The sequence below is a fragment of the Eretmochelys imbricata genome, chromosome 2 (genome assembly GCF_965152235.1).
Source record: "Eretmochelys imbricata isolate rEreImb1 chromosome 2, rEreImb1.hap1, whole genome shotgun sequence".
In the NCBI taxonomy this organism is placed as follows: Eukaryota; Metazoa; Chordata; order Testudines; family Cheloniidae; genus Eretmochelys; species Eretmochelys imbricata.
Window position 1 is genome coordinate 147823171 of NC_135573.1, and position 23744 is coordinate 147846914.

The window sequence follows — 23744 nt, forward strand, 5'->3', positions numbered from 1 at the left end:
TTTATCATATCACTATTTTCTTTGTTTCTAGATGTATACATTTACATTTAGCCAAACTTACCTGTTCATGCAGAGAGATCAACAATCAGTAGATCCACCTGTACATTGTTCCAACTCTAGAATTGTGCCCTTTATATTGAGAAGAAAGAGGGCAATTAATGGCAATAGGGACTCTTGCTTCAAGGACATTCCAGAAGGGAATTCTCAGAAAAGATCTCTTGCAAGATAAACACAATGGAAGGCTCAAAGATTTTTTTTTAAATTGAGTTTGGAGAAGGAGGCTCTCCCTGAAGAACACCCATGCATACATCTCTTTTATTTGAAAAAAAAAATCCAAAATACATACTGTAGAAACGGACCTGTTTTCATAACTTCCCTCCCCTTTTCTTCTCCCCAAGCCACCATAACCGCCTCATAGCCAGTCAATAAAAGGCGGGAAAGGAAACTCATATACAAGCGTCTTTGTCCTATTCAGCTTCACAGACTTAATAAAACAACAGGTTTAATAAAACAACAAAATCTCTATGAGAATTGCCATTAGGCTGGCCTTCTGTAAGAATCATAGAATCATAGAATATCAGGGTTGGAAGGGACCCCTGAAGGTCATCTAGTCCAACCCCCTGCTCGAAGCAGGACCAATTCCCAGTTAAATCATCCCAGCCAGGGCTTTGTCAAGCCTGACCTTAAAAACCTCTAAGGAAGGAGATTCTACCACCTCCCTAGGTAACGCATTCCAGTGTTTCACCACCCTCTTAGTGAAAAAGTTTTTCCTAATATCCAATCTAAACCTCCCCCACTGCAACTTGAGACCATTACTCCTCGTTCTGTCATCTGCTACCATTGAGAACAGTCTAGAGCCATCCTCTTTGGAACCCCCTTTCAGGTAGTTGAAAGCAGCTATCAAATCCCCCCTCATTCTTCTCTTCTGCAGACTAAACAATCCCAGCTCCCTCAGCCTCTCCTCATAAGTCATGTGTTCTAGACCCCTAATCACTTTCGCTGCCCCTCGCTGGACTCTCTCCAATCCATCCACATCCCCCCTGCAGTGCGGGGCCCAAAACTGGACACAGTACTCCAGATGAGGCCTCACCAATGTCGAATAGAGGGGAACGATCACGTCCCTCGATCTGCTCGCTATGCCCCTACTTATACATCCCAAAATGCCATTGGCCTTCTTGGCAACAAGGGCACACTGCTGACTCATATCCAGCTTCTCGTCCACTGTCACCCCCTAGGTCCTTTTCCGCAGAACTTCTGCCTAGCCATTCGGTCCCTAGTCTGTAGCGGTGCATTGGATTCTTCCATCCTAAGTGCAGGACCCTGCACTTATCCTTATTGAACCTCATCAGATTTCTTTTGGCCCAATCCTCCAATTTGTGTAGGTCCTTCTGTATCCTATCCCTCCCCTCCAGCGTATCTACCACTCCTCCCAGTTTAGTATCATCTGCAAATTTGCTAAGAGTGCAATCCACACCATCCTCCAGATCATTTATGAAGATATTGAACAAAACCGGCCCCAGAAGAATCTATTAGTTTCCCATGGAACCAGGTTCTAAGAGGTTCTGAGACTTACCAACCAAATTTCAGTGGGATTACAGTTGTGTAATTTAGGATAGAATTAGACCATCAGTGTATAATTATTTTACATATCTATAATAAATTTACTGAATGACCATCTTTTTTATGGTTACAGGTTATGTAGAAGAGTGTGCCAAGAGTTCTCCTGTAGATTATTTCTGGTATAGAGAAACTTTAAATATTTCCACTTCCATTGATGATTCAGGCACCATACAGTGGTGGCTTTTACTGTGTTTAACATGTGCCTGGGGAGTACTGTATGTGTGCACAATCAGAGGCATTGAAACAACAGGAAAGGTACATTTTGTTTTATATGAGAGTGAGATATACAAATTCTATTGTGATTCCCTATTTAACAGGAGGACATGTGAAACTAGTCAAACTATAAAAGCTACATATTTCATAAGCAAAAGTAATACTATTGCCAATGTCAATTAAAAAAAATATATCTCAGCAATCCTTTTGAACAGGGAAGTAGGATGGATGGGGATTCAATTTATGTGTGGATCCAGCTCCCTCATCTCAACAAGCCTTTCTCTCATTCTGTACTTATTTACCTTTAAGATGTCTTTAATGAAGGATCCAAGATCCAATGTTCTTTCTGCTATGACCATTCTCAAATCATATGTGTATGTCCTTATTTGGGTTTGTGCTCATCCCTCAATACTTACTATCTAAATACCAAATCCAAGGTTTTAAAAAATGAGTACCTAAATTTAGGCTCCTAAGTGCACAGTTAAGCACTTAAATAAGTATCCTGATTTTTAAAAATGTTGAGCATTCAGCAGCTCCCAAATTTTTGTAATAGCCCCTAATTATCAACAGTAATAATCAGACATCAGGTTGTAGATTTTTTCCCCCATAGTTAGCGGCCATGACAGAATGACCTGATTTCAATGCTGAAGAGTTACAACCTGTCTTAAATTGAGCACTGACTCAAAATATATATATTAATAATTCAAAATATACGTGTACTGCATTTCTCAAACATAAGAGTTCCAACAGTATGTTAATCATGACAAATTTGACACTTTTTTTTCTGTTGTTTATCTGTTGTTTCACATTTCATTGTTTTCTCCTCTCATTTCCTTCTTTCTATGCTATTTTTCACGAAACAGTATTTATCTCATATTTTAAAATATTTATATGTTCCTCCTCCAGGCAGTGTATGTAACATCAACTCTTCCTTATGTTGTGCTTACCATTTTCCTGATCCGTGGCTTGACATTGAAAGGGTCAGTCAGTGGAATTGTATATCTCTTCACTCCCAATGTAAGTGATTGGATTCTTTTGTCTGTGAATGAGGCCATTAAGTAGATATCTGTATCATTAATGACAAGTAGAAAATAAACCCCTTCCATCAATATGTATTCTGACTATCCTTCAGGCATCCTAAAAGCCATTTCCTTAAGGCTTGAGTTGGATGGTAGAGCCCTTCTTTGCATTAGATGCAGTGGTTCCCAAACTTGATTCATGGCTTGTTCATGGTAAGCTGCTGGCGGGCTGTGAGAAGCTGGGGGGAGCGATAGCCCAGGGTTGTGAGTTCAATCCTTGAGAGGGCCATTTGGGATCTGGGGCAAGAATTGGGGATTGATCCTGCTTTGAGCAGGGGGTTGGACTAGATTACCTCCTGAGGTTCCTTCCAAGCCTGGTATTCTATGAGTTTACCTGAGTGTCTACAGGTATGGCTGCTCGCAACTCCCACTGGCAGCTCCCTTTCCCAGCCAAACAAAGCATCTTGTGGCCCACCACGGGCTTACCCTGAACAAGCCATGAACCAAGTTTTGGAACGACTTCATTAGAGGAACACATTAGGAAATTGTTAATAATTGCATGCTAGCCATTTGGGTCTTCTGTTGTAGTGGTGATTACGGTCTCAAACCTATCACCATATCAGACGGATCATTCCAGAACAATGTGAACTATTTTCTCACCTTCTACTACATTCTGCTTCTAGAACGCTTCCATACTCTACCAGTAGAAAGCACTTGGCCTGAGTTTCAAACATAAATGGTGGAATTAGGATGGGATTATAGTCCTATCTTGGAATTTTCTGTCCAGATATCTGTATTAAAATGGTTTATTTTCAGAGCAGTTTCTCACTAAAATAAGTGTTCAGCTGCCATAGGAAGCCCAGATATCAGGGTTTATCTACTGATCAATCAGTATTAAGTGGTACAACTTAAACACTTTTTGGAGGAAAGAGATAAGAAATCTACTGTCACCTACAGGGAGACAATTATTTGCATAATCTTGTCTTTGTATATATTTGTTTATTTAATTTTACTTATATTTAATTTTTTAACACACAGGAAACACAAAGAAAAGTAGTTTATAAAAGCACTCATTTTGTTTGCTGTCCATGTTTTAAGAGTGAGAATTAACTATGTACCATCTCTCCAATGATCTTGTTCCAGTCACTATTATGACTTTCTGATATTCAGTATAAGCTGTAATATTTATACATCATAAGATGTCATATTATACATTCATGAAGCCTTTTGTCTGATACTTCAGGTTACCGAATTGGCTAACCCAGTCACATGGCTGGATGCTGGAGCCCAGGTATTCTACTCTTTCTCCCTTGCCTTCGGAGGCCTCATCTCCTTCTCTAGTTACAATTCCATTCAGTAAGTAGCAAGCACAAAAAGTACAATTTGATATCAGTATTTCATTACTTGAGATAAAGTGTTGCAGTTAGATTCTGCCCTTTAATTGCATAATTATTTAGGGCTGGATGATTCTCAGCTCCAACAGACCCAGCACATCTTCTTTGGAGGGATAAAAGAGTACAACTTCAATCCTCTTTTCTCTTCATCCTTTGGAAGCCCTTGTTCTTTTCTCGTATCCTAGCAGAGCACACCAATGCACTATAATACTAATGAATTCAGCATAAACCTGTATGATGTGAGTCACTACATACTGAATGTTTCCTCCCCCTTTCCCTCCCTCACCCTTCAGAGCAAAGCTGTAAAGCAGGGGAGGAAATGGCAAAATAGGCCAGTCGGTGGAAACTTGGTTTGTTCAGAACGCACCATGCCATGGGGTCCAGAAGCAGTGCACAGTCACAAGGCTCTTGCATAGATAGCCAGAGCCTCTGTAGGGCTCAACAACTCTGTAAATGTAAGGAGAAGAATCCAAGTCAAGTCTGCAGCTGGGTAATCCCTGCTCCCTAAATAGGACAATTCTAAAGAAATTCCATCTTTGGGCAGTTCATGGCAATTCATATACTATACCCGAGTTTTCTCCACACATAGCGGACAATAACAATGAGGAGTCCGGTGGCACCTTAAAGACTAACAGATTTCTGTGGGCATAAGCTATCATGGGTAAAAAACCCACTTCCTCAGATGCATGGAGTGAAAATTGCAGATACAGGCAAAAATATATGTTGGCACATGAAGAGAAGGGAGTTACCTTACAAGTGGAGAACCACTGTTGAAGGCCATTCAGTCAGGGTGAATGTGGTTCACTCCCAATAATTGATGAGGAGGAGTCAATACCAAGAGAAGGAAAATTGCTTTTGTAGTGAGCCAGCCACTCCCAGTCCCTATTCAAGCCCAAATTAATGGCAAATGAATTGTAGCTCTGCAGTTTCTCTTTGAAGTCTGTTTTTGAAGTTTTGTGGTTGAAAAATGGCTACTTTTAAATCTGTTATTGAATGTCCAGGGAGATTGAAGTGTTCTCCTACTGGCTTTTGTATGTTATCATTCCTGATGTCTGATTTGTGTCCATTTATCCTTGTCAAGGTTCCTCCCCCACTCTGAACTCTAGGGTACAGATGTGGGGACCTGCATGAAAAACCTCCTAAGCTTATCTTTACCAGCTTAGGTCAAAAACTTCCCCAAGGTACAAAATATTCCCCCCGTTGTCCTTGGACTGGCCGCTACCACCACCAAACTAATACTGGTTACTGGGGAAGAGCTGTTTGGACACGTCCTTCCCCCCAAAATACTTCCCAAAACCTTGCACCCCACTTCCTGGACAAGGTTTGGTAAAAAGCCTCACCAATTTGCCTAGGTGACTACAGACCCAGACCCTTGGATCTTAAGAACAATGAACAATCCTCCCAACACTTGCACCCCCCCTTTCCTGGGAAATGTTGGATAAAAAGCCTCACCAATTTGCATAGGTGACCACAGACCCAAACCCTTGGATCTGAGAACAATGAAAAAGCATTCAGTTTTTTACAAGAAGACTTTTAATAAAAATAGAAGTAAATAGAAATAAAGAAATCCCCCCTGTAAAATCAGGATGGTAGATATCTTACAGGGTAATTAGATTCAAAACATAGAGAACCACTCTAGGCAAAACCTTAAGTTACAAAAAAGATACACAGACAGAAATAGTTATTCTATTCAGCACAATTCTTTTCTCAGCCATTTAAAGAAATCATAATCTAACCCATACCTAGCTAGATTACTAAAATCTAACCCATACCTAGCTAGATTACTAACCCATACCTAGCTAGATTACTAAAAGTTCTAAGACTCCATTCCTGGTCTATCCCTGGCAAAGACCAGCATACAGACAGACACAGACCCTTTGTTTCTCTCCCTCCTCCCAGCTTTTGAAAGTATCTTGTCTCCTCATTGGTCATTTTGGTCAGGTGCCAGCAAGGTTACCTTTAGCTTCTTAACCCTTTACAGGTGAGAGGAGCTTTCCCCTGGCCAGGAGGGATTTCAAAGGGGTTTACCCTTCCCTTTATATTTATGACAATCCTTTTAAGCAGAGACTGTCCAGGTTGGCCAAATGTACATGGCAGAGGGGCATTGTTGGCACATGAAGGCATATATCACACTAGTAGCTGTTCAGGTGAATGAGCCCCGATGGTGTGTCTGGGCCCTATGATGGTGTCACTAGAGTAGATATGGGGACAGAGAAGGCAATGGGATTTGTTACAGGGATTGGTTCCTGGGTTAGTGTTTCTGTGGTGTGGTGTGTAGTTGCTGGTGAGTTTTTGCTTCAGTTTGGGGGGCTGTCTGTAACTGAGGATTGGCTTGCCTCCCAAGGCCTGTGAGAGTGGGGGATCGTTTTCCACAATAGGCTGTAGATCATTAATGATGCATTGGAGAGGTTTTAGCCGGGGGCTGTACGTGATGGCCAGTGGTGTATTTTCCTTGTTGGGCCTGTCCTGTAGTAAGTAACTACAATATCCACCTGGGGAAGTGAGGAAACAGATTGACAGAGTGAGATGGGTACCCAGAAGTCACTTACTACAGGACAGGCCCAACAAAGAAAATAACAGAACCCCACTGGCCATCATGTACAGCCTTCCGCTAAAACCTCTCCAGCACATCATCAACGATCTACACCTCCTCATCAATTATTGGGAGTGGACCACATCCATGTTGACTGAATTGGCCTTCAGCACTGGTTCTCCACTTGTAAGGTAACTTCCTTCTCTTCATGTGCCTATATATATTTATGCCTGTATCTTCAATTTTCACACCACGCAACTGAAGAAGTGGGTTTTCTACCCACAAAAGCTTATGGCCAAATAAATCTGTTAGTCTTTAAGGTGCCGCTGGACTCCCTGTTGTTTTTGTGGATAAAGACTAACACGGCTACCCCTCTGATACATAGTTGACAATGTAGTCCTTTGATTTTTCAGTGTCCAGATAATGCATTTCTTCCTTCACTTTATTGAAGCAAAACTCCCTTTAAGTTCTTTAATGAGCTTTTTGTCTGAATCGACAAACTAAAGATTGCAGGATTTGGTCTCAAGAAATACATTACATACACTGAGAGATAAAATATATTATCAAGTCAATAGAAATTATGACAAATGGATGGAGTTGGGGGTTGAGTTATACTAACCAGAAAGTTACAGGCACTCTGTAACTAAATATCAGTTGTGCCCATTTGCTATTGGATTCTCATTATACAAAATGTTATGGGTTTAATACAGGGGTAACTGATGAAATTTACAAAAAAGAAAAGGAGTACTAGTGGCACCTTAGAGACTAACCAATTTATTTGAGCATAAGCTTTCGTGAGCTACAGCTCTGAAACCTGATGAAATTTAGTGGCAGGTGAGACATAGAAGTTTACACTAGATAACTTAATAGTCCTTTCTGGCCTTAAACTCTATGAATGTATATAATGTGTGTCACGGTTTCAGGGTACTGCATCTGTATCCACTCCTCTCCATGGTCCACACCAGGAGTGCCTAGTCAGGTTCTCAGGTCTCTAGCAGTCACCTGTCTCTAGGCAGGGATCCTCGTCCCACTCTCTTCTGATCAGAAAGTTTTAAGGTGGCTCAGCTCCCTGTGATATCCTCAGTAAGCCAGCCTTCCTAACAACCAGGGCCTGTACGTTGCTTTCTCTCCAAGGGCTATGAACTGTGTACTGCCAGCAGTTACAGGTTACTTCACAGCTTTTTCTCAGCAAGAACATTTATTCTTGAAGTAAAATCATACAGAGAAAACATAACAATAAACAGATTTAAGCACACTAAATTTATCAGGTGTTTGTTTGCTGGATGAGAAAGAAGTCCCTGAGTCAGTTTAAACCCAGCCTTTTTATATAAAAAATCCCTTTCTTTGTCTCTTGGTCTCTGTGAAACCCAGTATGACCCAGAATATGCAAACCTCTCAGGGGGTGATACCTCTCTGGAAGTGTTTACAAAGTGATTCACTTTAATCACTCCCCACTACTTTGGTTCATGGAGTAGCTGTGATAACCCTCTTCCTTGGAGTTTCACATAATCTATGGCCCACGGTGATATATAAACTTAATACAATATGGTCCCCAAAGATATTGCATGAGGTTGCAATATCTGTTACAGTGTATGTGATGCATCGTGACTTATTTGAGCACACTATTCCGGATGTGAATGCACAGAATTTCTCATTGTTTCATGATCGTTGTGAGTATCTCTTATCCGAGGTGAAGTTTTCAAATAGAGGTGAAATACACCTCAAAAATGTAGGTGTGCTCTTTGTGCCAGAGATAGCTTTCATTTACACACACAGATAACTGGCATTTGGGGCCCTCAGGGCCTCTAGCTGCAGAGTCCCCATGATTTTGGGGGATAGATACAAGTCAAGGATAATTTTTTTAAAAAAAGTTTCTAGCCTTTTTTTATTGTATAGATAACCTTAAAACAAATATAAGCTATGCAAGAGTTCATGATTTGTAAGGGGTAAAATATAAACTGGTCACTAGGGCTGACACTCTGTCACAGTGATTAGGAAAAGTCACATTATTCATATCCTTTCCCCTTCCCCCAACAAAACCATCTTGCAAGCATGCGAATGAGAGCAATACTCTTACATTCTATATTCTTACATTCACATAACACAAGAACTAGGAGTCACTAAATTAAATTAATGGGCAACAGGTTTAAAACAAACAAGAGGAAGTATTTCTTCACACAATGCACAGACAACCTGTGGAACTCTTTGCCAGAGGATGTTATGAAGGCCAAGACTACAACAGGGTTCAAAAAAGAACTAAATAAGTTCATGGGGGATAAGTCCATTGATGGCTGTTAGCCAGGATGGTGTCCCTAACTTCTGTTTGTCAGAAGCTGGGAACAGGTGACAAGATGGATCACTTGATGATTATCTGTTTTGTTCTTTCCCTTTGGGGCAACTGGCTTTGGCCGCTATCAGAAGACAAGATACTGGTCTAGGTCGACTTTTGGTCTGACCCAGTATGGCCGTTCTTATGTTCTTATTCTAATTTATCCTCTGACACATTGATAATTTAGCTTAATTACACATTTCTTCAAGTATAACCTTTGCACATGATTGATTAATTTTAACTGTATTGAAAGTTTGATGTAGCTGTGTTGTTCCTTCAATCTAATTAAAGACAAAAATGACTGAGCAATGTTAAAGTTCTTGAGGATACAGTTTTTAATTAAGTTTATCTCAACCTAGTTAACAGATTTGTTTCTAAACTCTCAGAAAACTTTTTATATACATATAAATTAGTGTCCTGGTCCTGTGATAATCCCCAATAATCAATTTTTAATATTATATATATATTGGGAAAATTCACTGATGTTTCTGTCTTTTGATTTACAGCAACAACTGTGAGAAAGATGCTGTGATTATCTCTGTAATCAATGGTTTCACATCCATTTATGCAGCAACTGTCATATACTCTATCATTGGGTTCAGGGCAACAGAGAGATATGATGACTGTTTCAACAGGTAAATTGTAATAAAACCTAATTACACAGACTTTTGTTTAGCATGAGTGGAAGCAGCCTGCCTTTCCACACCATTAGTTCAGTTAGAATTATTCTGTTATTCATGTGAATAGCACTTGCTTGCACAAGGAGCCCTATGGACCAGTTACAGGATCTGGTCCCATATTGTTGACTGTAACTTAAACAAAAATCATGATCATGTCCAAGATCAATAACTTTTGATCATCTGATTTTGTAAGATGTGTTTATTTCATTGTAAAGGAAAAGTAAATAAACCAAAATGATGGTACCATAATGCATGGCAGTTGTTTGACCAGTCCTCCTTTTCCACCTATAGCCACCCTAACCTTTGAAAGTTCTGAACAGTGATGTTTTAGAGAGTTAAAACCATCCAGTCATTGATATTCCATTTTGTGAGATAATTTTGTCAATATAGTTCTTTCAGAAATAGCTATTAAGGAGGCAATTTCCATTGGCACAGAGGCAGATCAAATTGGCAAAATACCCACCATGAATACTGAAATAACTATAGTTTTACATGTAATGAGACAATTTACCATTAGCATAATCAGGCATAAACCACTGAATTCAGGACTGGTCAAATATTTCAGTGAAAATATTTTTGCAGAAAATTGGGTTATCCACCAAACCATTTTTTTGTGTGTGTATGTGAAAAGGAATTGTTTTCCACTGAATTTTCATTCCTGAAAACCAAAAATAAGTTAGCCAGAATCCAAACTATTTCATAGAATATCAGGGTTTCCCCAGGTCCTTAAGTGGCTCCCTCAAAGACTGAACTCACAACCCTAGGTTTAGCAGGCCAATGCTCAAACCACTGAGCTCTCTCTACCCCCTACTGATTCAGTTATCCTGCTATGGTTTGTCATGAGAGTTGTAGTTTGGTTTCCTCAGGTCCCCATTCTCCTGTATAAACTAGGCTCTTCAGCTGGACTATATCTCCCATGATGCACCAAAACTGGGGACTCCCATGATGCAGCCATTTCCCCTCACTGTGAGGTGAGACCATGCTGCATCACAGGAGATATAATCCATCCATAGAACCCAGGCTATAAAGGTGAATGGTAGCATGAGAAACCATAACTTCAAATCTCACGAGGCCCTGGCATAATTTCTGAATTGTAGAATTTCAGTTTTTGATTTTTTGAAAGAAAATTTGAACTTTTCCATGGAAGATTTAGACAAAAATTAATTAAAGCTCACACCAGCAATGAATATGTCTCAACTATTTTGCGGAACCAGTTCCGCTGATATCTATTTATGAATATAATTTCTTTAATTGTAAAAGCTAATATAATTTTGAATATATTTGTATTCACTATTACCAATAAATATTGTAAAAAGAGTAATTAAAATCCTTATTTGACCCAAAATGTCTGCATAATAAATATAGGAATGGCTGGTATACCCTATTATACACTTATACATGACTCAGGTGGGAACAGGTGAGTAATTTTACTTTGGTTTATTTGAACAGGATTTAGATAATTTTTCTTTATCATAATTTAGGGGCAGATTTTCAGCACCAGGTCTCCAGATGTCTGTGTGCAGATTTGAATATGCACATACCTATATGAATACTTTGTGGGAGCAAACAATTGTGTATGCGCTTTGGGGCACATCCTCAAAAATAAACAGCTCAAAGTGCAGAGCTATGCATCTACCCTCCTCAGATATGTGGATTGGATCTGTAGAATGAGAAACCTATACAATCCATATGGGCTGGATTTACCACTTTTTGTGGAATTGTTAATGTGGTGGGGCCATCCCAGTTTGCTAAGCTATCCTCAAATTCAAATTTAGTACATGGCTTGTGGTGGGAGAATCTATTTGATTCTCACTAGGCCCAAAACTCTTGGTTCACTTGCATAACCTTTGGGAAGCTGAGAATCAACTAAGAAATAAATACCACTGTCAGATACGTACCAGATTTTATCAATTAGTAAAAAAAGGACTATTAATGTACTCCTATGAGAAGTCACACATATGAAAAGGATCTGGGGGTTATAGTGGATCACAGATTGAATGAGAATCAATAGTGTGATGCAATTGTGAAGTATCATTTTGAAGTATATTAACAGGAATGTTGTGTGTAAGACATTGGAGGTAATTGTCTCACTCTACTTAATACTGGTGAGGCCTCAGCTGGACCACTGTATACAGTTCTGGGCACCACAGTTTAGGAAAGATGTGGACAAATTGGAGGAGAGCAACAAAAATGATAAAGGTTTAGAAAACCTGACGTATGAGGAAAGGTTAAAAAAAACTGGGCATATTTAGGCTTGAGAAAAGAAGACTGAGAGGATACCTGAAAACAGTCTTCAACACGTTAAGGGACCTTACAAAGAGGATGGTGATCAATATGTCTGTTCACATGATCATCGTGCTGGTCAGGGCTTCTTCACTGAATCTGGGTTGCGTCTTCCAGCCTGACTGCAGCTGTGCACCTGACAGCTTCCTAGGTTGGTTTCCTACCCCTGGTTTCAGGCTGACCTGACAGTGATGTCCTTGAAGCACTGTGAGCTGGAAATTTTATTTAGTTATTTGCAATGATCAGGATGTAGGATGACTCACTTTGGCTTGATTCCACCTTCAAGTGGTTTTAATGCTAACAACTGTAAACATGAGTTGATCTCTGTTGGGTTAAAGAAGGTCCTTTTCCCTGGTATTGGTTTCCTCTTATAGATACAGATCTTACAGTCCTCATACCACTCCTGCACATTCTTGGGTCAGGTCCACACAGCAAAACCACCTGCGGACAGCCATCACAGTCTTTTTAGCTTTTAAGTGGCCGGAAAGATTGTGGCAGGCTTGGAGAACCATCTCAGCCCTTGGTGGACGCAGTACAGTCTGGGCAATTTCTTCTTTTGTCCTGGGATCCCAAGTGCTGTATACCAGTCTTCCCCTCAGCTCCTATAAATCGATCCACTGCCTCAGCTTCCAGCTGTTGGGTGGCTTCCAGGATAGCTTTTTGCACTCAGTGCCAGAGAGCACTGTTATGCTGAAAGATTTCTAGCACTTTCATCATCTCTAAATCATGGAGTTGGAAGGGACCTCGGGAGGTCATCTAGTCCAACCCCATGCTCAAAGCAAGACCAATCCCCATTTTTGCCCCAGATCCCTAAATGGCCCCCTCAAGAACTGAACTCACAACCCTGGGTTTAGCAGGCCAATGCTCAAACCACTGAACTATCCCTCCCCAAATCTTTATACTTTGCAGCATTTCTGACTCAAATATTATTTGAAGCCTAAATAGAGCAGCTGTATTTGCATGAAGGTATAGATAGGCAGCCTTGAGGTCCAGCATTCCTCTAGTGTTCTCAGATTGGCAGAGTTGATGTATGCCATGAGGTTATCTGTATATAAAGTGATGGGAACAGCTGCCTAGTAGCCCTTCTTAGTTATGGCTTTGTCCAGGGGCAGGAATTCTAGCTTGGAAGAGCTGTAGCTTTTGTCATTCTGCTCTGATACATTCATTCCTCAGCTGGCATATGCAATTGCCATCTCCTGTATATCCTGGTCCTGGGAGAGGCCAGTGCCCAGTCCTTTGTTACTGGTATCTGTATAAAGTTTGAAAATATGGATGTGTTCCAGGTAGACTAATACTGGTGTTCCTACCAGGGCAAACTTCAAGCACTCAAAGGCCTCCTTACATTCCTCAGTCCAATCCATGGGACTCCTATTGGCAACCCTGCCCTTTAATCCTCATAATGGGGCATGAAGGGATGCACCCAGCTTTGGCAAAGTCGTTTATGAAAGTCTTTTGTAGTATCTAACAAACTCTAGGCATGTATAAAAAATGGTTGTCCACACCATTAATAACTCAGATCTTTTCTGAATCAGAGAAGATCCTAGCTGCTGTCTCACTATGGTTGAGGTATGCCACTTTCTCAACAGTGGTACTTCGAAGATATAATCGTCAGCCCATATTGAGTTAATTTAGTAAATGCAACATCTAGATATTTCATGTAACTTTCATAAACCTTTGACTACACAATGATGTCATCCAGGTACAAAAGGACAATCTGGAAATACTTGTTTCCTAGGCAATGCTCTACCAGTCACTGAAACATTTCCATCTCATTGCAAAGCCTGAATGGCATGTATGAAAATTCACAAAATGTCATGGGTGTGATAAATGCTATCTTCTGCTGGTCCTCTAGGGCCATCTGTTCTGCCAACATCTGCTAGCTATATCATGAGGGAGGCAGAATGAAGAGCAGCTTCGCTGAGGAAGGGGATGTGCATCTTTATGTGTAAATTGGTTGAGTTTCCAATAGTCCACACACAATTGGATTTTCCCATGCTTTCATGACCAGGATGATGGGGGTTGCCCAAGTGCTGTAACTTTCTCTGATGATGTCTGTGTCCTTCAGTTCATTAAAAATCTCATTCATTGGTTCGTACAAAGCTAGCAGAATTTTTTCCATAATGTCTCCTGAACTGAGGCATGGAATACAATGGATGATTCAGTGCTGGATGTGGGTTGCATACACCATGTTTCCTGGATGAGTTTCCTAGCCCTGGGTTCAGGCTGCATTTAGTGAGGCCTGCCCCTCCCAGTAGCAGCATGTGCTCTCTTTTTGACTTATGAGGGCTTTTCTTTGCACTCTGTCAGCCAGTTCACCCCAGAACCAGTCAGGTGGCCTATGGCCAATCCCCTGTATCCAGATGGGCAGAGCTGCTCTGGAACAGCATTCCCCTTCTCCAGTGAAAGAAGAGCTGGTAGCAGGAGGCCAGGAGTGGAATTTCTTCCCTGCCCTCTAGCCAGCTAGGGCTCTGAGAGCAGAGGGGCCAGCTGTCCTCTCTGCCCATCCCCCCTACTCAGTCACTGGGGGTTAGGCTGGCATTGTCATAGTGACACATAGTAGGGGCCCCCACATTAGAATTTGTACCTGCAAAACTCAGTGGACTTCCTGGCACTCAGTCCTGTACACAGACAACTAGACAAATACAACACCTTTCTTTATTGTGTCTTCTTTATGACTATGAGACATGGAATTAATGATAATGTATTTGATGATGAAGGTGAAATCTTAGTTTGCTTATATACAAACATTAATTTCCAATTATTTATATTTTACTTTTACAGAAATATTCTTACCCTGACAAATGCTTTCGATTTGCCAGAAGGTAATGTAACCCAGGAAAACTTTGAACAGATGCAGAAGTGGTGTAACATGACTGATACAATGACTTTTGTAGGCCTTAAGTTTGAGACCTGTAACCTCGAAAGTTTCTTAACTGATGTAAGTTGACACTACTACAGAGTGAGCTGGTAACAGCCCTTATATTTAAGTTTCTTAACGCTTTCCATTATAAAGGAAATGCAATGGATGAACCATTATAAAGGAACCTGTTGCAACCTTTTCTATGAGATGCTTTCAGATCTACTCCATTTACAGCATGCTTTTGATATTTGGTAGAAGGAATGCCTCTGGACTAGGGAAGTGCTTTTTCTTTGGCGCATGAAAATCCATTCAGCTTTTGCTGAGCTATAAACTGTTAAACATTGACATTTCCCTCCTCTCACTTTCATTCCTCAAGAAATTTTTGGCAGCCACCCAGAATAATAAAAAAACCCACAAATATTCTAAGCTCAGGCTCAGTGTACTGTTAAAGTGGTGGGAGACAACACTACTCTGGAAAAGCCTAGGAGCTGCCAGAGCACCTATAGTGGGAGAAAAGAAAGAAAGGCTGGTTTCCCAGCCTGGACCCAAAACATGGCCCATGTCTCCCTCTGAGGCACAATGTGGGGCAGGATTTCCCTCAGCTCCCAAGGTGAGGAGAAAGAATTGGGCCAAGTTCCCCACTCCAACCAATCCCAGCCAACCCTGGACCCATCCAGCCCCACTCTGGGACAACAACCATACCTGCTGCCAGCTAACCCTGAAGTTCAGTTACCTGCAGCTAGTGCTGCCATGCTAAAGGGTTAGGTTTCAAACCCTGCTGATGGTTGGTTGGTGGGAAGGGTTTGTTACAGTTGTATATAACAGAATTTTATTTTTACCTTTATCTTTTAGAAAAGTTAGGAAAATACATATGAAAAAACCCTACATTGAGGTAACTATTTAGGTTGTGAAGACAAGCAATCAAAAGTTAGGGATTGTCAGATTTACAGTTTCCTGTTACAATTTAGACCCTTTGTTTATATGAATTAGGATACTGTCTTTAATTACATGATCACATACTATATTTTCCACAGGATTTTCAAATACTATATTTTCCTTATTCAGTGCACAGGATGGATGCACAAATTGGGGAAATAAAGATTGCTCTGGCATTTGTAAATCTGGTATTTTCAAGCTTTTGAATGCTTGACTTTGCAAACTAAATAGCATTTAACTTATATTAAAAACTGTGGATATTTTTAAAAGTTTGTATTTGGGTTTATTGCCCATGAAATAGGAGTGGTTTCAGAGCATAACTCAAACTGTCTTACTGAATTGCAATGTGTAAACTGCACTTCTAGTTATAGTGATGCTCTGTTTAGGATTGATGTTATTCTGTGAAAAACTGACTCCATCTAAATTGGCTCATTGGGCTTCTTATAATCTGATACAATGCCTCCATCTGCACAGTCCTTTTCGACCGGAACTCCCAGTGGTTTCAATGAGCATTCTATTCATGGCACAATTGTGGGAGATAAGGAGAAAACTATAGGGAAAAATTGGTTACATGGTTTGATTTTATTTTGTTATTGTCCATTCCAGAAAAGTTATCTCAGTAATCTACTTTATACATGTAACAGTAAACATAATGCAGCATTAGGGTTGATTTATGAAAATAAATAGAAATGTATAACTATAGTACAGTATAATGCATTACCATCTATGGTATACATGGAAGAATTTTTAAATGCTAAATAGTGTCAGTGCTCCTATGTTTTGAGTCTGCTGTTATTTCTCTACAGGGAGTTGAAGGAACTGGCTTGGCTTTTATAGTCTTCACTGAAGCTATCACCAAAATGCCTGTCTCACCTTTGTGGTCCATTCTCTTCTTTATCATGCTGTTCTGCTTAGGCTTGTCATCTATGTTTGGAAACATGGAAGGTGTTCTTGTACCTTTGCAAGATCTTAATGTCATACCCAAAAAATGGCCTAAGGAACTTGTTACAGGTAGGTATTGTATGGTTCTTCAGTATCTCTCATCTTTAAAGAAATTTGGAATTGTCTTGTCTTAAAATTAGTTAGAAGTGAACAGTCTCACATTTCTTATTAGTTTTTATGCTTTAGTCTATGTCTAAAATATTTGACTTTGTTCTTTATTTACAGGTTTGATTTGTGCCGGGTCTTATTTGCTTGCTTTTATTTTTGTGCTGAATTCTGGTAACTACTGGCTGGCACTATTTGACAGTTTTGCTGGATCAATTCCCTTGCTGATAATTGCTTTTTGTGAGATGTTTTCAGTCGTCTACATTTATGGGATAGACAGGTATGAAATAAACATAGACTTAAGTATTGTAGAAACTATGCAGGACTGAATGAAGACCATAGCTGCCATCTTACTATACCCCAGTGCATGTCTGCTCTCTAATGGAATTCACAGGAATGACACAAACATAATTTAGCCTTTGTCTTACAATTTAAAAAAAAAAACTCTCTCAATGAACAGAGAAAAATATCTGTTAAGATTTAGTGTTCTTGATTTGTACTGTAGATTAAAGCTATGCAGCTTTTCTGCCAACAGGTAATAGTAAACCATAAATGATACCTGACTACACACCTAAAACAAAACTAAATTATTTTCAGAAGGGTTGCAAGAGAATAATATACTTAGCAAGTGTTCAAGAGTAGAGTATTCTGCATATGAATTCCTAGTTTTTTAAAATGAGTATTAGACAGTGTAATGCAAATATGCAATAATTAGTTCATATGAATCTTAAGTGTGGTGCCTACAGTTATGCTAAATTGTCATTGGAAATATACCTGTATTTTAAAGTATTGATTCATTGTAAATACACTTAAACATCTTTACTTCTTAACTTTCTGATTTAGTTAATTCTTTCTGGTAATAACGATGAGATGATAGCAGCGATTGAGGTGTCAGAAGATGATGGTCCTGGAGCAAATTGATAATTTATAAAGCAGTAAGTCACCAGGCCTAGCTACATATTCAAGACTTCTTCTTTGAGTAGTGTCCCTATGGGTGCTTCACTGTGGGTGTATCTATGCCCCAAGCCTCTAATCAGAGATTTTAGGTAGCAGTGTCTGTTCGGCCCGCACATGCGCTCTCATTGTTTGCCTTGACACTATTGAGTGCTGTGCATGTGAATCGCCCCCAGTTCCTTCTCAACTACCTTTGGCCTCAAATGGAGCGAGAAGTTATCTCTTCCTTCTCTGCATCATTAGTTTAAGTAGTAGTTATTTTTAGTCTTTTTGTTGTCTTTAATAGTTAGAGTTTCTGTTTACCCTGTTGGGATTTTTAAAAAAAGAACTTTTTTTAAGGTCGTCTCCCCCCCCCCCTTGCTGGAGGGATCACCCTCATAGTGGCATATAGTAGTCTAGACTTTCTGTTTTTCTCAGTTAGAAAAAAAAAACAAAAAAGAAAAAATATGAATTTATTAATTATGGAAAACTCCATGCGTTTATTGAACGTCTACCAGAGATGCAAAAAGAAGAGTTTCAGGCCATTTTCAAAGAGGTCCAGTTAGTAGCCAGAACTGCACTACAGATGGCATTGGACGCAGCAGATACAACAGCCCACTCAGTCTCCACAGCAGGGGTAATGAGATGGGCATCTTGATTACAGCTTTCCAGGTTGCCCCAAAAAGTACAGCCAATGGTTGAGGATCTCCCGTTCAAAGGCCCCAAGCTCTTCGCTTATAAGACTGACACCTCTCTTCATACTCTGAAGGATTCCCAGGCCACGTTATGATCTCTGGGAATCTATACTGCTGGACAAAAGAGAAAATATGGCTCTCAATCACAGCACAGTTCACGACCACCTCAGTACCTATCATCACAGCACTCTTACGAGCCACAATGTAAAAGATCCAGGATACAAAAATGGAAGCAATTAGCCCCCTAGTCTGTGACCTCACAACCCTCCTTCCCTAAGCACTTTTGACAGGTTTGTCACGGTCTCAAACAGCTGTTCCTTGCAAAATCAACTGCCATCTATGCACTTGTCATGGCCCTTCGGAAGTCACCTGACCATCTTTCTCAAAAGTTGGCAAAATATCACCTCCGACAGATGGGTCTTGAAAATTATTTTGAAGGGTTATGCCATTCAATTCACACCCCTCCCTCATAGCCACCCTCCTTCCCTGTCCCTTTTTAGGGACTCTTCTCATGAGAACTTACTTTGCCAGAAAAGAGATAATCTGTTATGCTTAGGGGGCAGAGAATCAGTTCTGATGCAACTCAGAGGCAAGGGGTTTTACTCCTGTTATTTCCTGATCCCCAAGACGAAGTGAGGTTGGAGGCCCATTCTAGATCTAAGGGCATTAAACAGATATGTGAAGGCGCAGAAGTTCAAGATGGTCATGCTAGTAGCAATTATTTCAGCTCTAGAGCAAGGAGATTGTTTTTTAGCCTTGGACCTGTAAGATGCCTACTTCCACATCTCAATACAAACTGTCGCACAGGAAGTTCCTACAGTTCACCTTTGGCCAGAACCATTATTAATACAGGGTGCTCCCATTCGGCTTCTCAGCTGCACCCAGGGTATTCTCCAAGGTTCTGTCCATCATAGCAGCACACTTGTGAACATACCTTGATGACTGCCTCCTCAGGACTCCCTCATTTAAAGAGGCCACACAAGCCACTCAGACGACCATGTGCACATTTTTACAACTGGGCCCACAGCTCAACACCCAGAAATCAGCACTCACCCAAGTACAGCAACTGGAGTTTATTGGTGCTGAATTTGACACAGTATAAGTGAGGGCATTCCTCCTGCTATACAGGTTCACCACCCTCACAAGTCTCATTGAGATAGTCCAGGCTAGTCCACAAACATCAGCCAGGAATTGTCTACAGATGCTTGGTCATATGGCAGCATGCACTTTCGTCACGCCACATGCTCGGTTGTTCATGAGGTGTCTACAGATGTGGCTCAGATCCTTCTATTCCCCAAACAAGGACAAACTAAGCAAACCCCTATAACTGCCCTACATTGTAAAGCTCTCCCTGGACTAGTAGAAAGACCCATCCAATGTCCGAACAGGTGTCCCGTTCGTACAACCATCACCAACTCTGATGAAGGATGCCTCCCTAATAGGCTGGGAGCATTAAGAGCTACCAGGAACGCCTGTGCACACTTTCTCTCACAAAGATCATGACGGACAATATGTTTTACATAAATCGTCAGGGAGGCTTCAGATCTCACTCCCTCTGTACAGAAGCACTCAAACTTTGGAATTGGTGCAACCATCACAACATGCTCATCTAAGCCATCTACTTACCAGAGATACAGAACATGACAGCCAACAGTCTCAGTCAGAACTTTTCACAAAACCACAAATGGGAACTGAACTCAGAGGTGTTTCACGACATATTTGCCTTTTGGGGAACCCTGACTATAGAGCTCTTCACTACTTACTGGAACAAGAAATGTCCTCACTATTGCTCCAAGAGAGGCCTGTGGAAACAGTCTCTGGGAGATGCTCTCATTCTCTCATGGGTCAGGGACCTTTTATACTCCTTTCCCCCATTTCCTTTACTATCCAAGATCCTGTTGACAATACAATGACAAGGGTTATTTTGATTGCCCCCTCCTGGCCAAGGTAAGGTTGGTTCCCTTACCTGGCACAGATGGCAGTATGTCCTCTGGTCTGTCTTTGGCCCATTCTCAAAATTACTTTCTTAAAACTACAGACTCATCCTTTACCCCAACTTGTGGATCAGCTCAGCTCCCAGACTGCTGCGCTGGGCATCACAAAATGGGGAAGAGATGGCCAGCCCTCTGTGGAGATAGAGGTGGTTAGGGACAATTTAGAAAAGCTGGACGTGCACAAGTCCATGGGGCCGGACGAGTTGCATCCGAGAGTGCTGAAGGAATTGGCGGCTGTGATTGCAGAGCCATTGGCCATTATCTTTGAAAACTCGTGGCGAACCGGGGAAGTCCCGGATGACTGGAAAAAGGCTAATGTAGTGCCAATCTTTAAAAAAGGGAAGAAGGAGGATCCTGGGAACTACAGGCCAGTCAGCCTCACCTCAGTCCCTGGAAAAATCATGGAACAGGTCCTCAAAGAATCAATCTTGAAGTACTTGCATGAGAGGAAAGTGATCAGGAACAGCCAGCATGGATTCACCAAGGGAAGGTCATGCCTGACTAATCTAATCGCCTTTTATCATGAGATTACTGGTTCTGTGGATGAAGGGAAAGCAGTGGATGTATTGTTTCTTGACTTTAGCAAAGCTTTTGACACGGTCTCCCACAGTATTCTTGTCAGCAAGTTAAGGAAGTATGGGCTGGATGAATGCACTATAAGGTGGGTAGAAAGCTGGCTTGATTGTCGGGCTCAACGGGTAGTGATCAATGGCTCCATGTCTAGTTGGCAGCCGGTGTCAAGTGGAGTGCCCCAGGGGTCGGTCCTGGGGCCGGTTTTGTTCAATATCTTCATAAATGATCTGGAGGATGGTGTGGATTGCACTCTCAGCAAATTTGCGGACGATACTAAACTGGGAGGAGTGGTAGATACGCTGGAGGGGAGGGATAGGATACAGAAGGACCTAGACAAATTGGAGGATTGGGCCAAAAGAAATCTGATGAGGTTCAATAAGGATAAGTGCAGGGTCCTGCACTTAGGACGGAAGAATCCAATGCACCGCTACAGACTAGGGACCGAATGGCTAGGCAGCAGTTCTGCGGAAAAGGACCTAGGGGTGACAGTGGACGAGAAGCTGGATATGAGTCAGCAGTGTGCCCTTGTTGCCAAGAAGGCCAATGGCATTTTGGGATGTATAAGTAGGGGCATAGCGAGCAGATCGAGGGACGTGATCGTCCCCCTCTATTTGACATTGGTGAGGCCTCATCTGGAGTACTGTGTCCAGTTTTGGGCACCACACTACAAGAAGGATGTGGATAAATTGGAGAGAGTCCAGCGAAGGGCAACAAAAATGATTAGGGGTCTAGAACACATGACTTATGAGGAGAGGCTGAGGGAGCTGGGATTGTTTAGCCTGCAGAAGAGAAGAATGAGGGGGGATTTGATAGCTGCTTTCAACTACCTGAAAGGGGGTTCCAAAGAGGATGGCTCTAGACTGTTCTCAATGGTAGCAGATGACAGAACGAGGAGTAATGGTCTCAAGTTGCAGTGGGGGAGGTTTAGATTGGATATTAGGAAAAACTTTTTCACTAAGAGGGTGGTGAAACACTGGAATGCGTTGCCTAGGGAGGTGGTGGAATCTCCTTCCTTGGAAGTTTTTAAGGTCAGGCTTGACAAAGCCCTGGCTGGGATGATTTAACTGGGAATTGGTCCTGCTTCGAGCAGGGGGTTGGACTAGATGACCTTCAAGGGTCCCTTCCAACCCTGATATTCTATGATTCTATGATTCTATGATCTTTCATCTCTAGGCTTGACTCCTTCTTGGTTCCAATACTTAGTGGTAGAATGGTCTGACAAGGTGTTTCTACACAGCCAAAATCGACCACTCGGCATACTTACCTGCAAAAATGGAAATAATTCCAAATTTGGTGTCATTCTCCCTCCCTCTGATTTTAGACTACGTTTTAGACCTCAAAAAATCAGAACTCTCTCTCACCTCCCTTAAAGTACATCTAGCACTCATAATGGCCTTCCACTGTCAAGTAGATGGATACTCAGTGTTCGCTCACCCACTGACACATAGATTCCTATAAGAGCATTGGAAACCTGTTCCTGTATGTGAGACCACCCACTCAAGCCGAATGCATCTGATGAAGTGAGCTGTAGCTCACGAAAGCTTATGCTCAAATAAATTTGTTAGTCTCTAAGGTGCCACAAGTCCTCTTTTTCTTTTCACTCAAACCTTGAATCTTAATCTAGTTCTCAGAGCCTTAACTAGCCTCCCTTTGAGCCCATAATGACTTACTCTCTTTCATCCCTGGCCATGGGGGGGGAGGGATAGCTCAATGGTTTGAGCATTGGCCTGCTAAACCCAGGGTTGTGAGTTCAATCCTTGAGGGGGCCATTTGGGATCTGGGGCAAAAATTGGGGATTGGTCCTGCTTTGAGCAGGGGGTTGGACTAGATGACCTCCTGAGGTCTCTTCTAACCCTGATATTTTATGATTCTATGAAGACAGCATTTCTGGTTCCCATCACCTCAGCTAGGCACATAGGAGAAATAGCAGCCCTGATGGCACACCTGCCATTCACACTCTTTTTTAAAGACAAAGTAACATTGAGCATCACAAGTTTCTCCCTAAAAAGTAGCTTCTGCTTTTCATATGAATCAACAAATCCATCTTCCTGTTTTTTCCCAAAACCACATCATGATAACAGGGAAGCGATTCTGCCTATGCTAGATGTTAGAAAAATGCTAGCATTCTACTTGGACAGGACTAAGGACTATAGGAAGTCTCCTAAACTCTTTCGTTTGTGGAAATGTAGCCTTTTATTTTATTCAAAGTTCATTTTGTAATGTGGTATTACACCACCGTAGGTTCAGCTCTGGAGGATACAGTTTCAAGCTTAACAGAGTGTGGGGAGAGATAGCTCAGTGGTTTGAGCATTGGCCTGCTAAACCCAGGGTTGTGAGTTCAATCCTTGAGGGGGCCATTTAGGAATCTGGGGCAAAAATTGAGGATTGGTCCTGCTTTGAGCAGGGGGTTGGACTAGATGACCTCCTGAGGTCCCTTCCAAACCTGATATTCTATGATTTGATTCTATGAAAGCCACCTCTGCTACTTGCTTCAGAGTTAGGGTCCCTAGGAACACATAAAGACTAAGGGTAGTGTGACCACACATACATTCACCAGTACAAAGTCTAGTCTATTTTACAAGTTTTATTAAAGTTACAATTAAAGTTATGATTACCAAGCATATAGAAATTTTAT

At 41.3% G+C, this 23744-nt stretch overlaps 1 protein-coding gene across 1 annotated transcript in view; it reads left to right on the forward strand.

Moving 5' to 3' along the window:
* The window catches only part of SLC6A19 (solute carrier family 6 member 19), an 82910-nt gene that overhangs the window by 46265 nt on the left and 12901 nt on the right, over nt 1-23744 (forward strand). Inside the window, exons 4-10 of the mRNA XM_077809177.1 lie at nt 1694-1875; nt 2740-2850; nt 4096-4208; nt 9615-9743; nt 14853-15009; nt 16674-16878; nt 17035-17194. Coding sequence (XP_077665303.1) covers nt 1694-1875; nt 2740-2850; nt 4096-4208; nt 9615-9743; nt 14853-15009; nt 16674-16878; nt 17035-17194 — 1057 coding nt within the window. The remainder of the gene's footprint in view (nt 1-1693; nt 1876-2739; nt 2851-4095; nt 4209-9614; nt 9744-14852; nt 15010-16673; nt 16879-17034; nt 17195-23744) is intronic.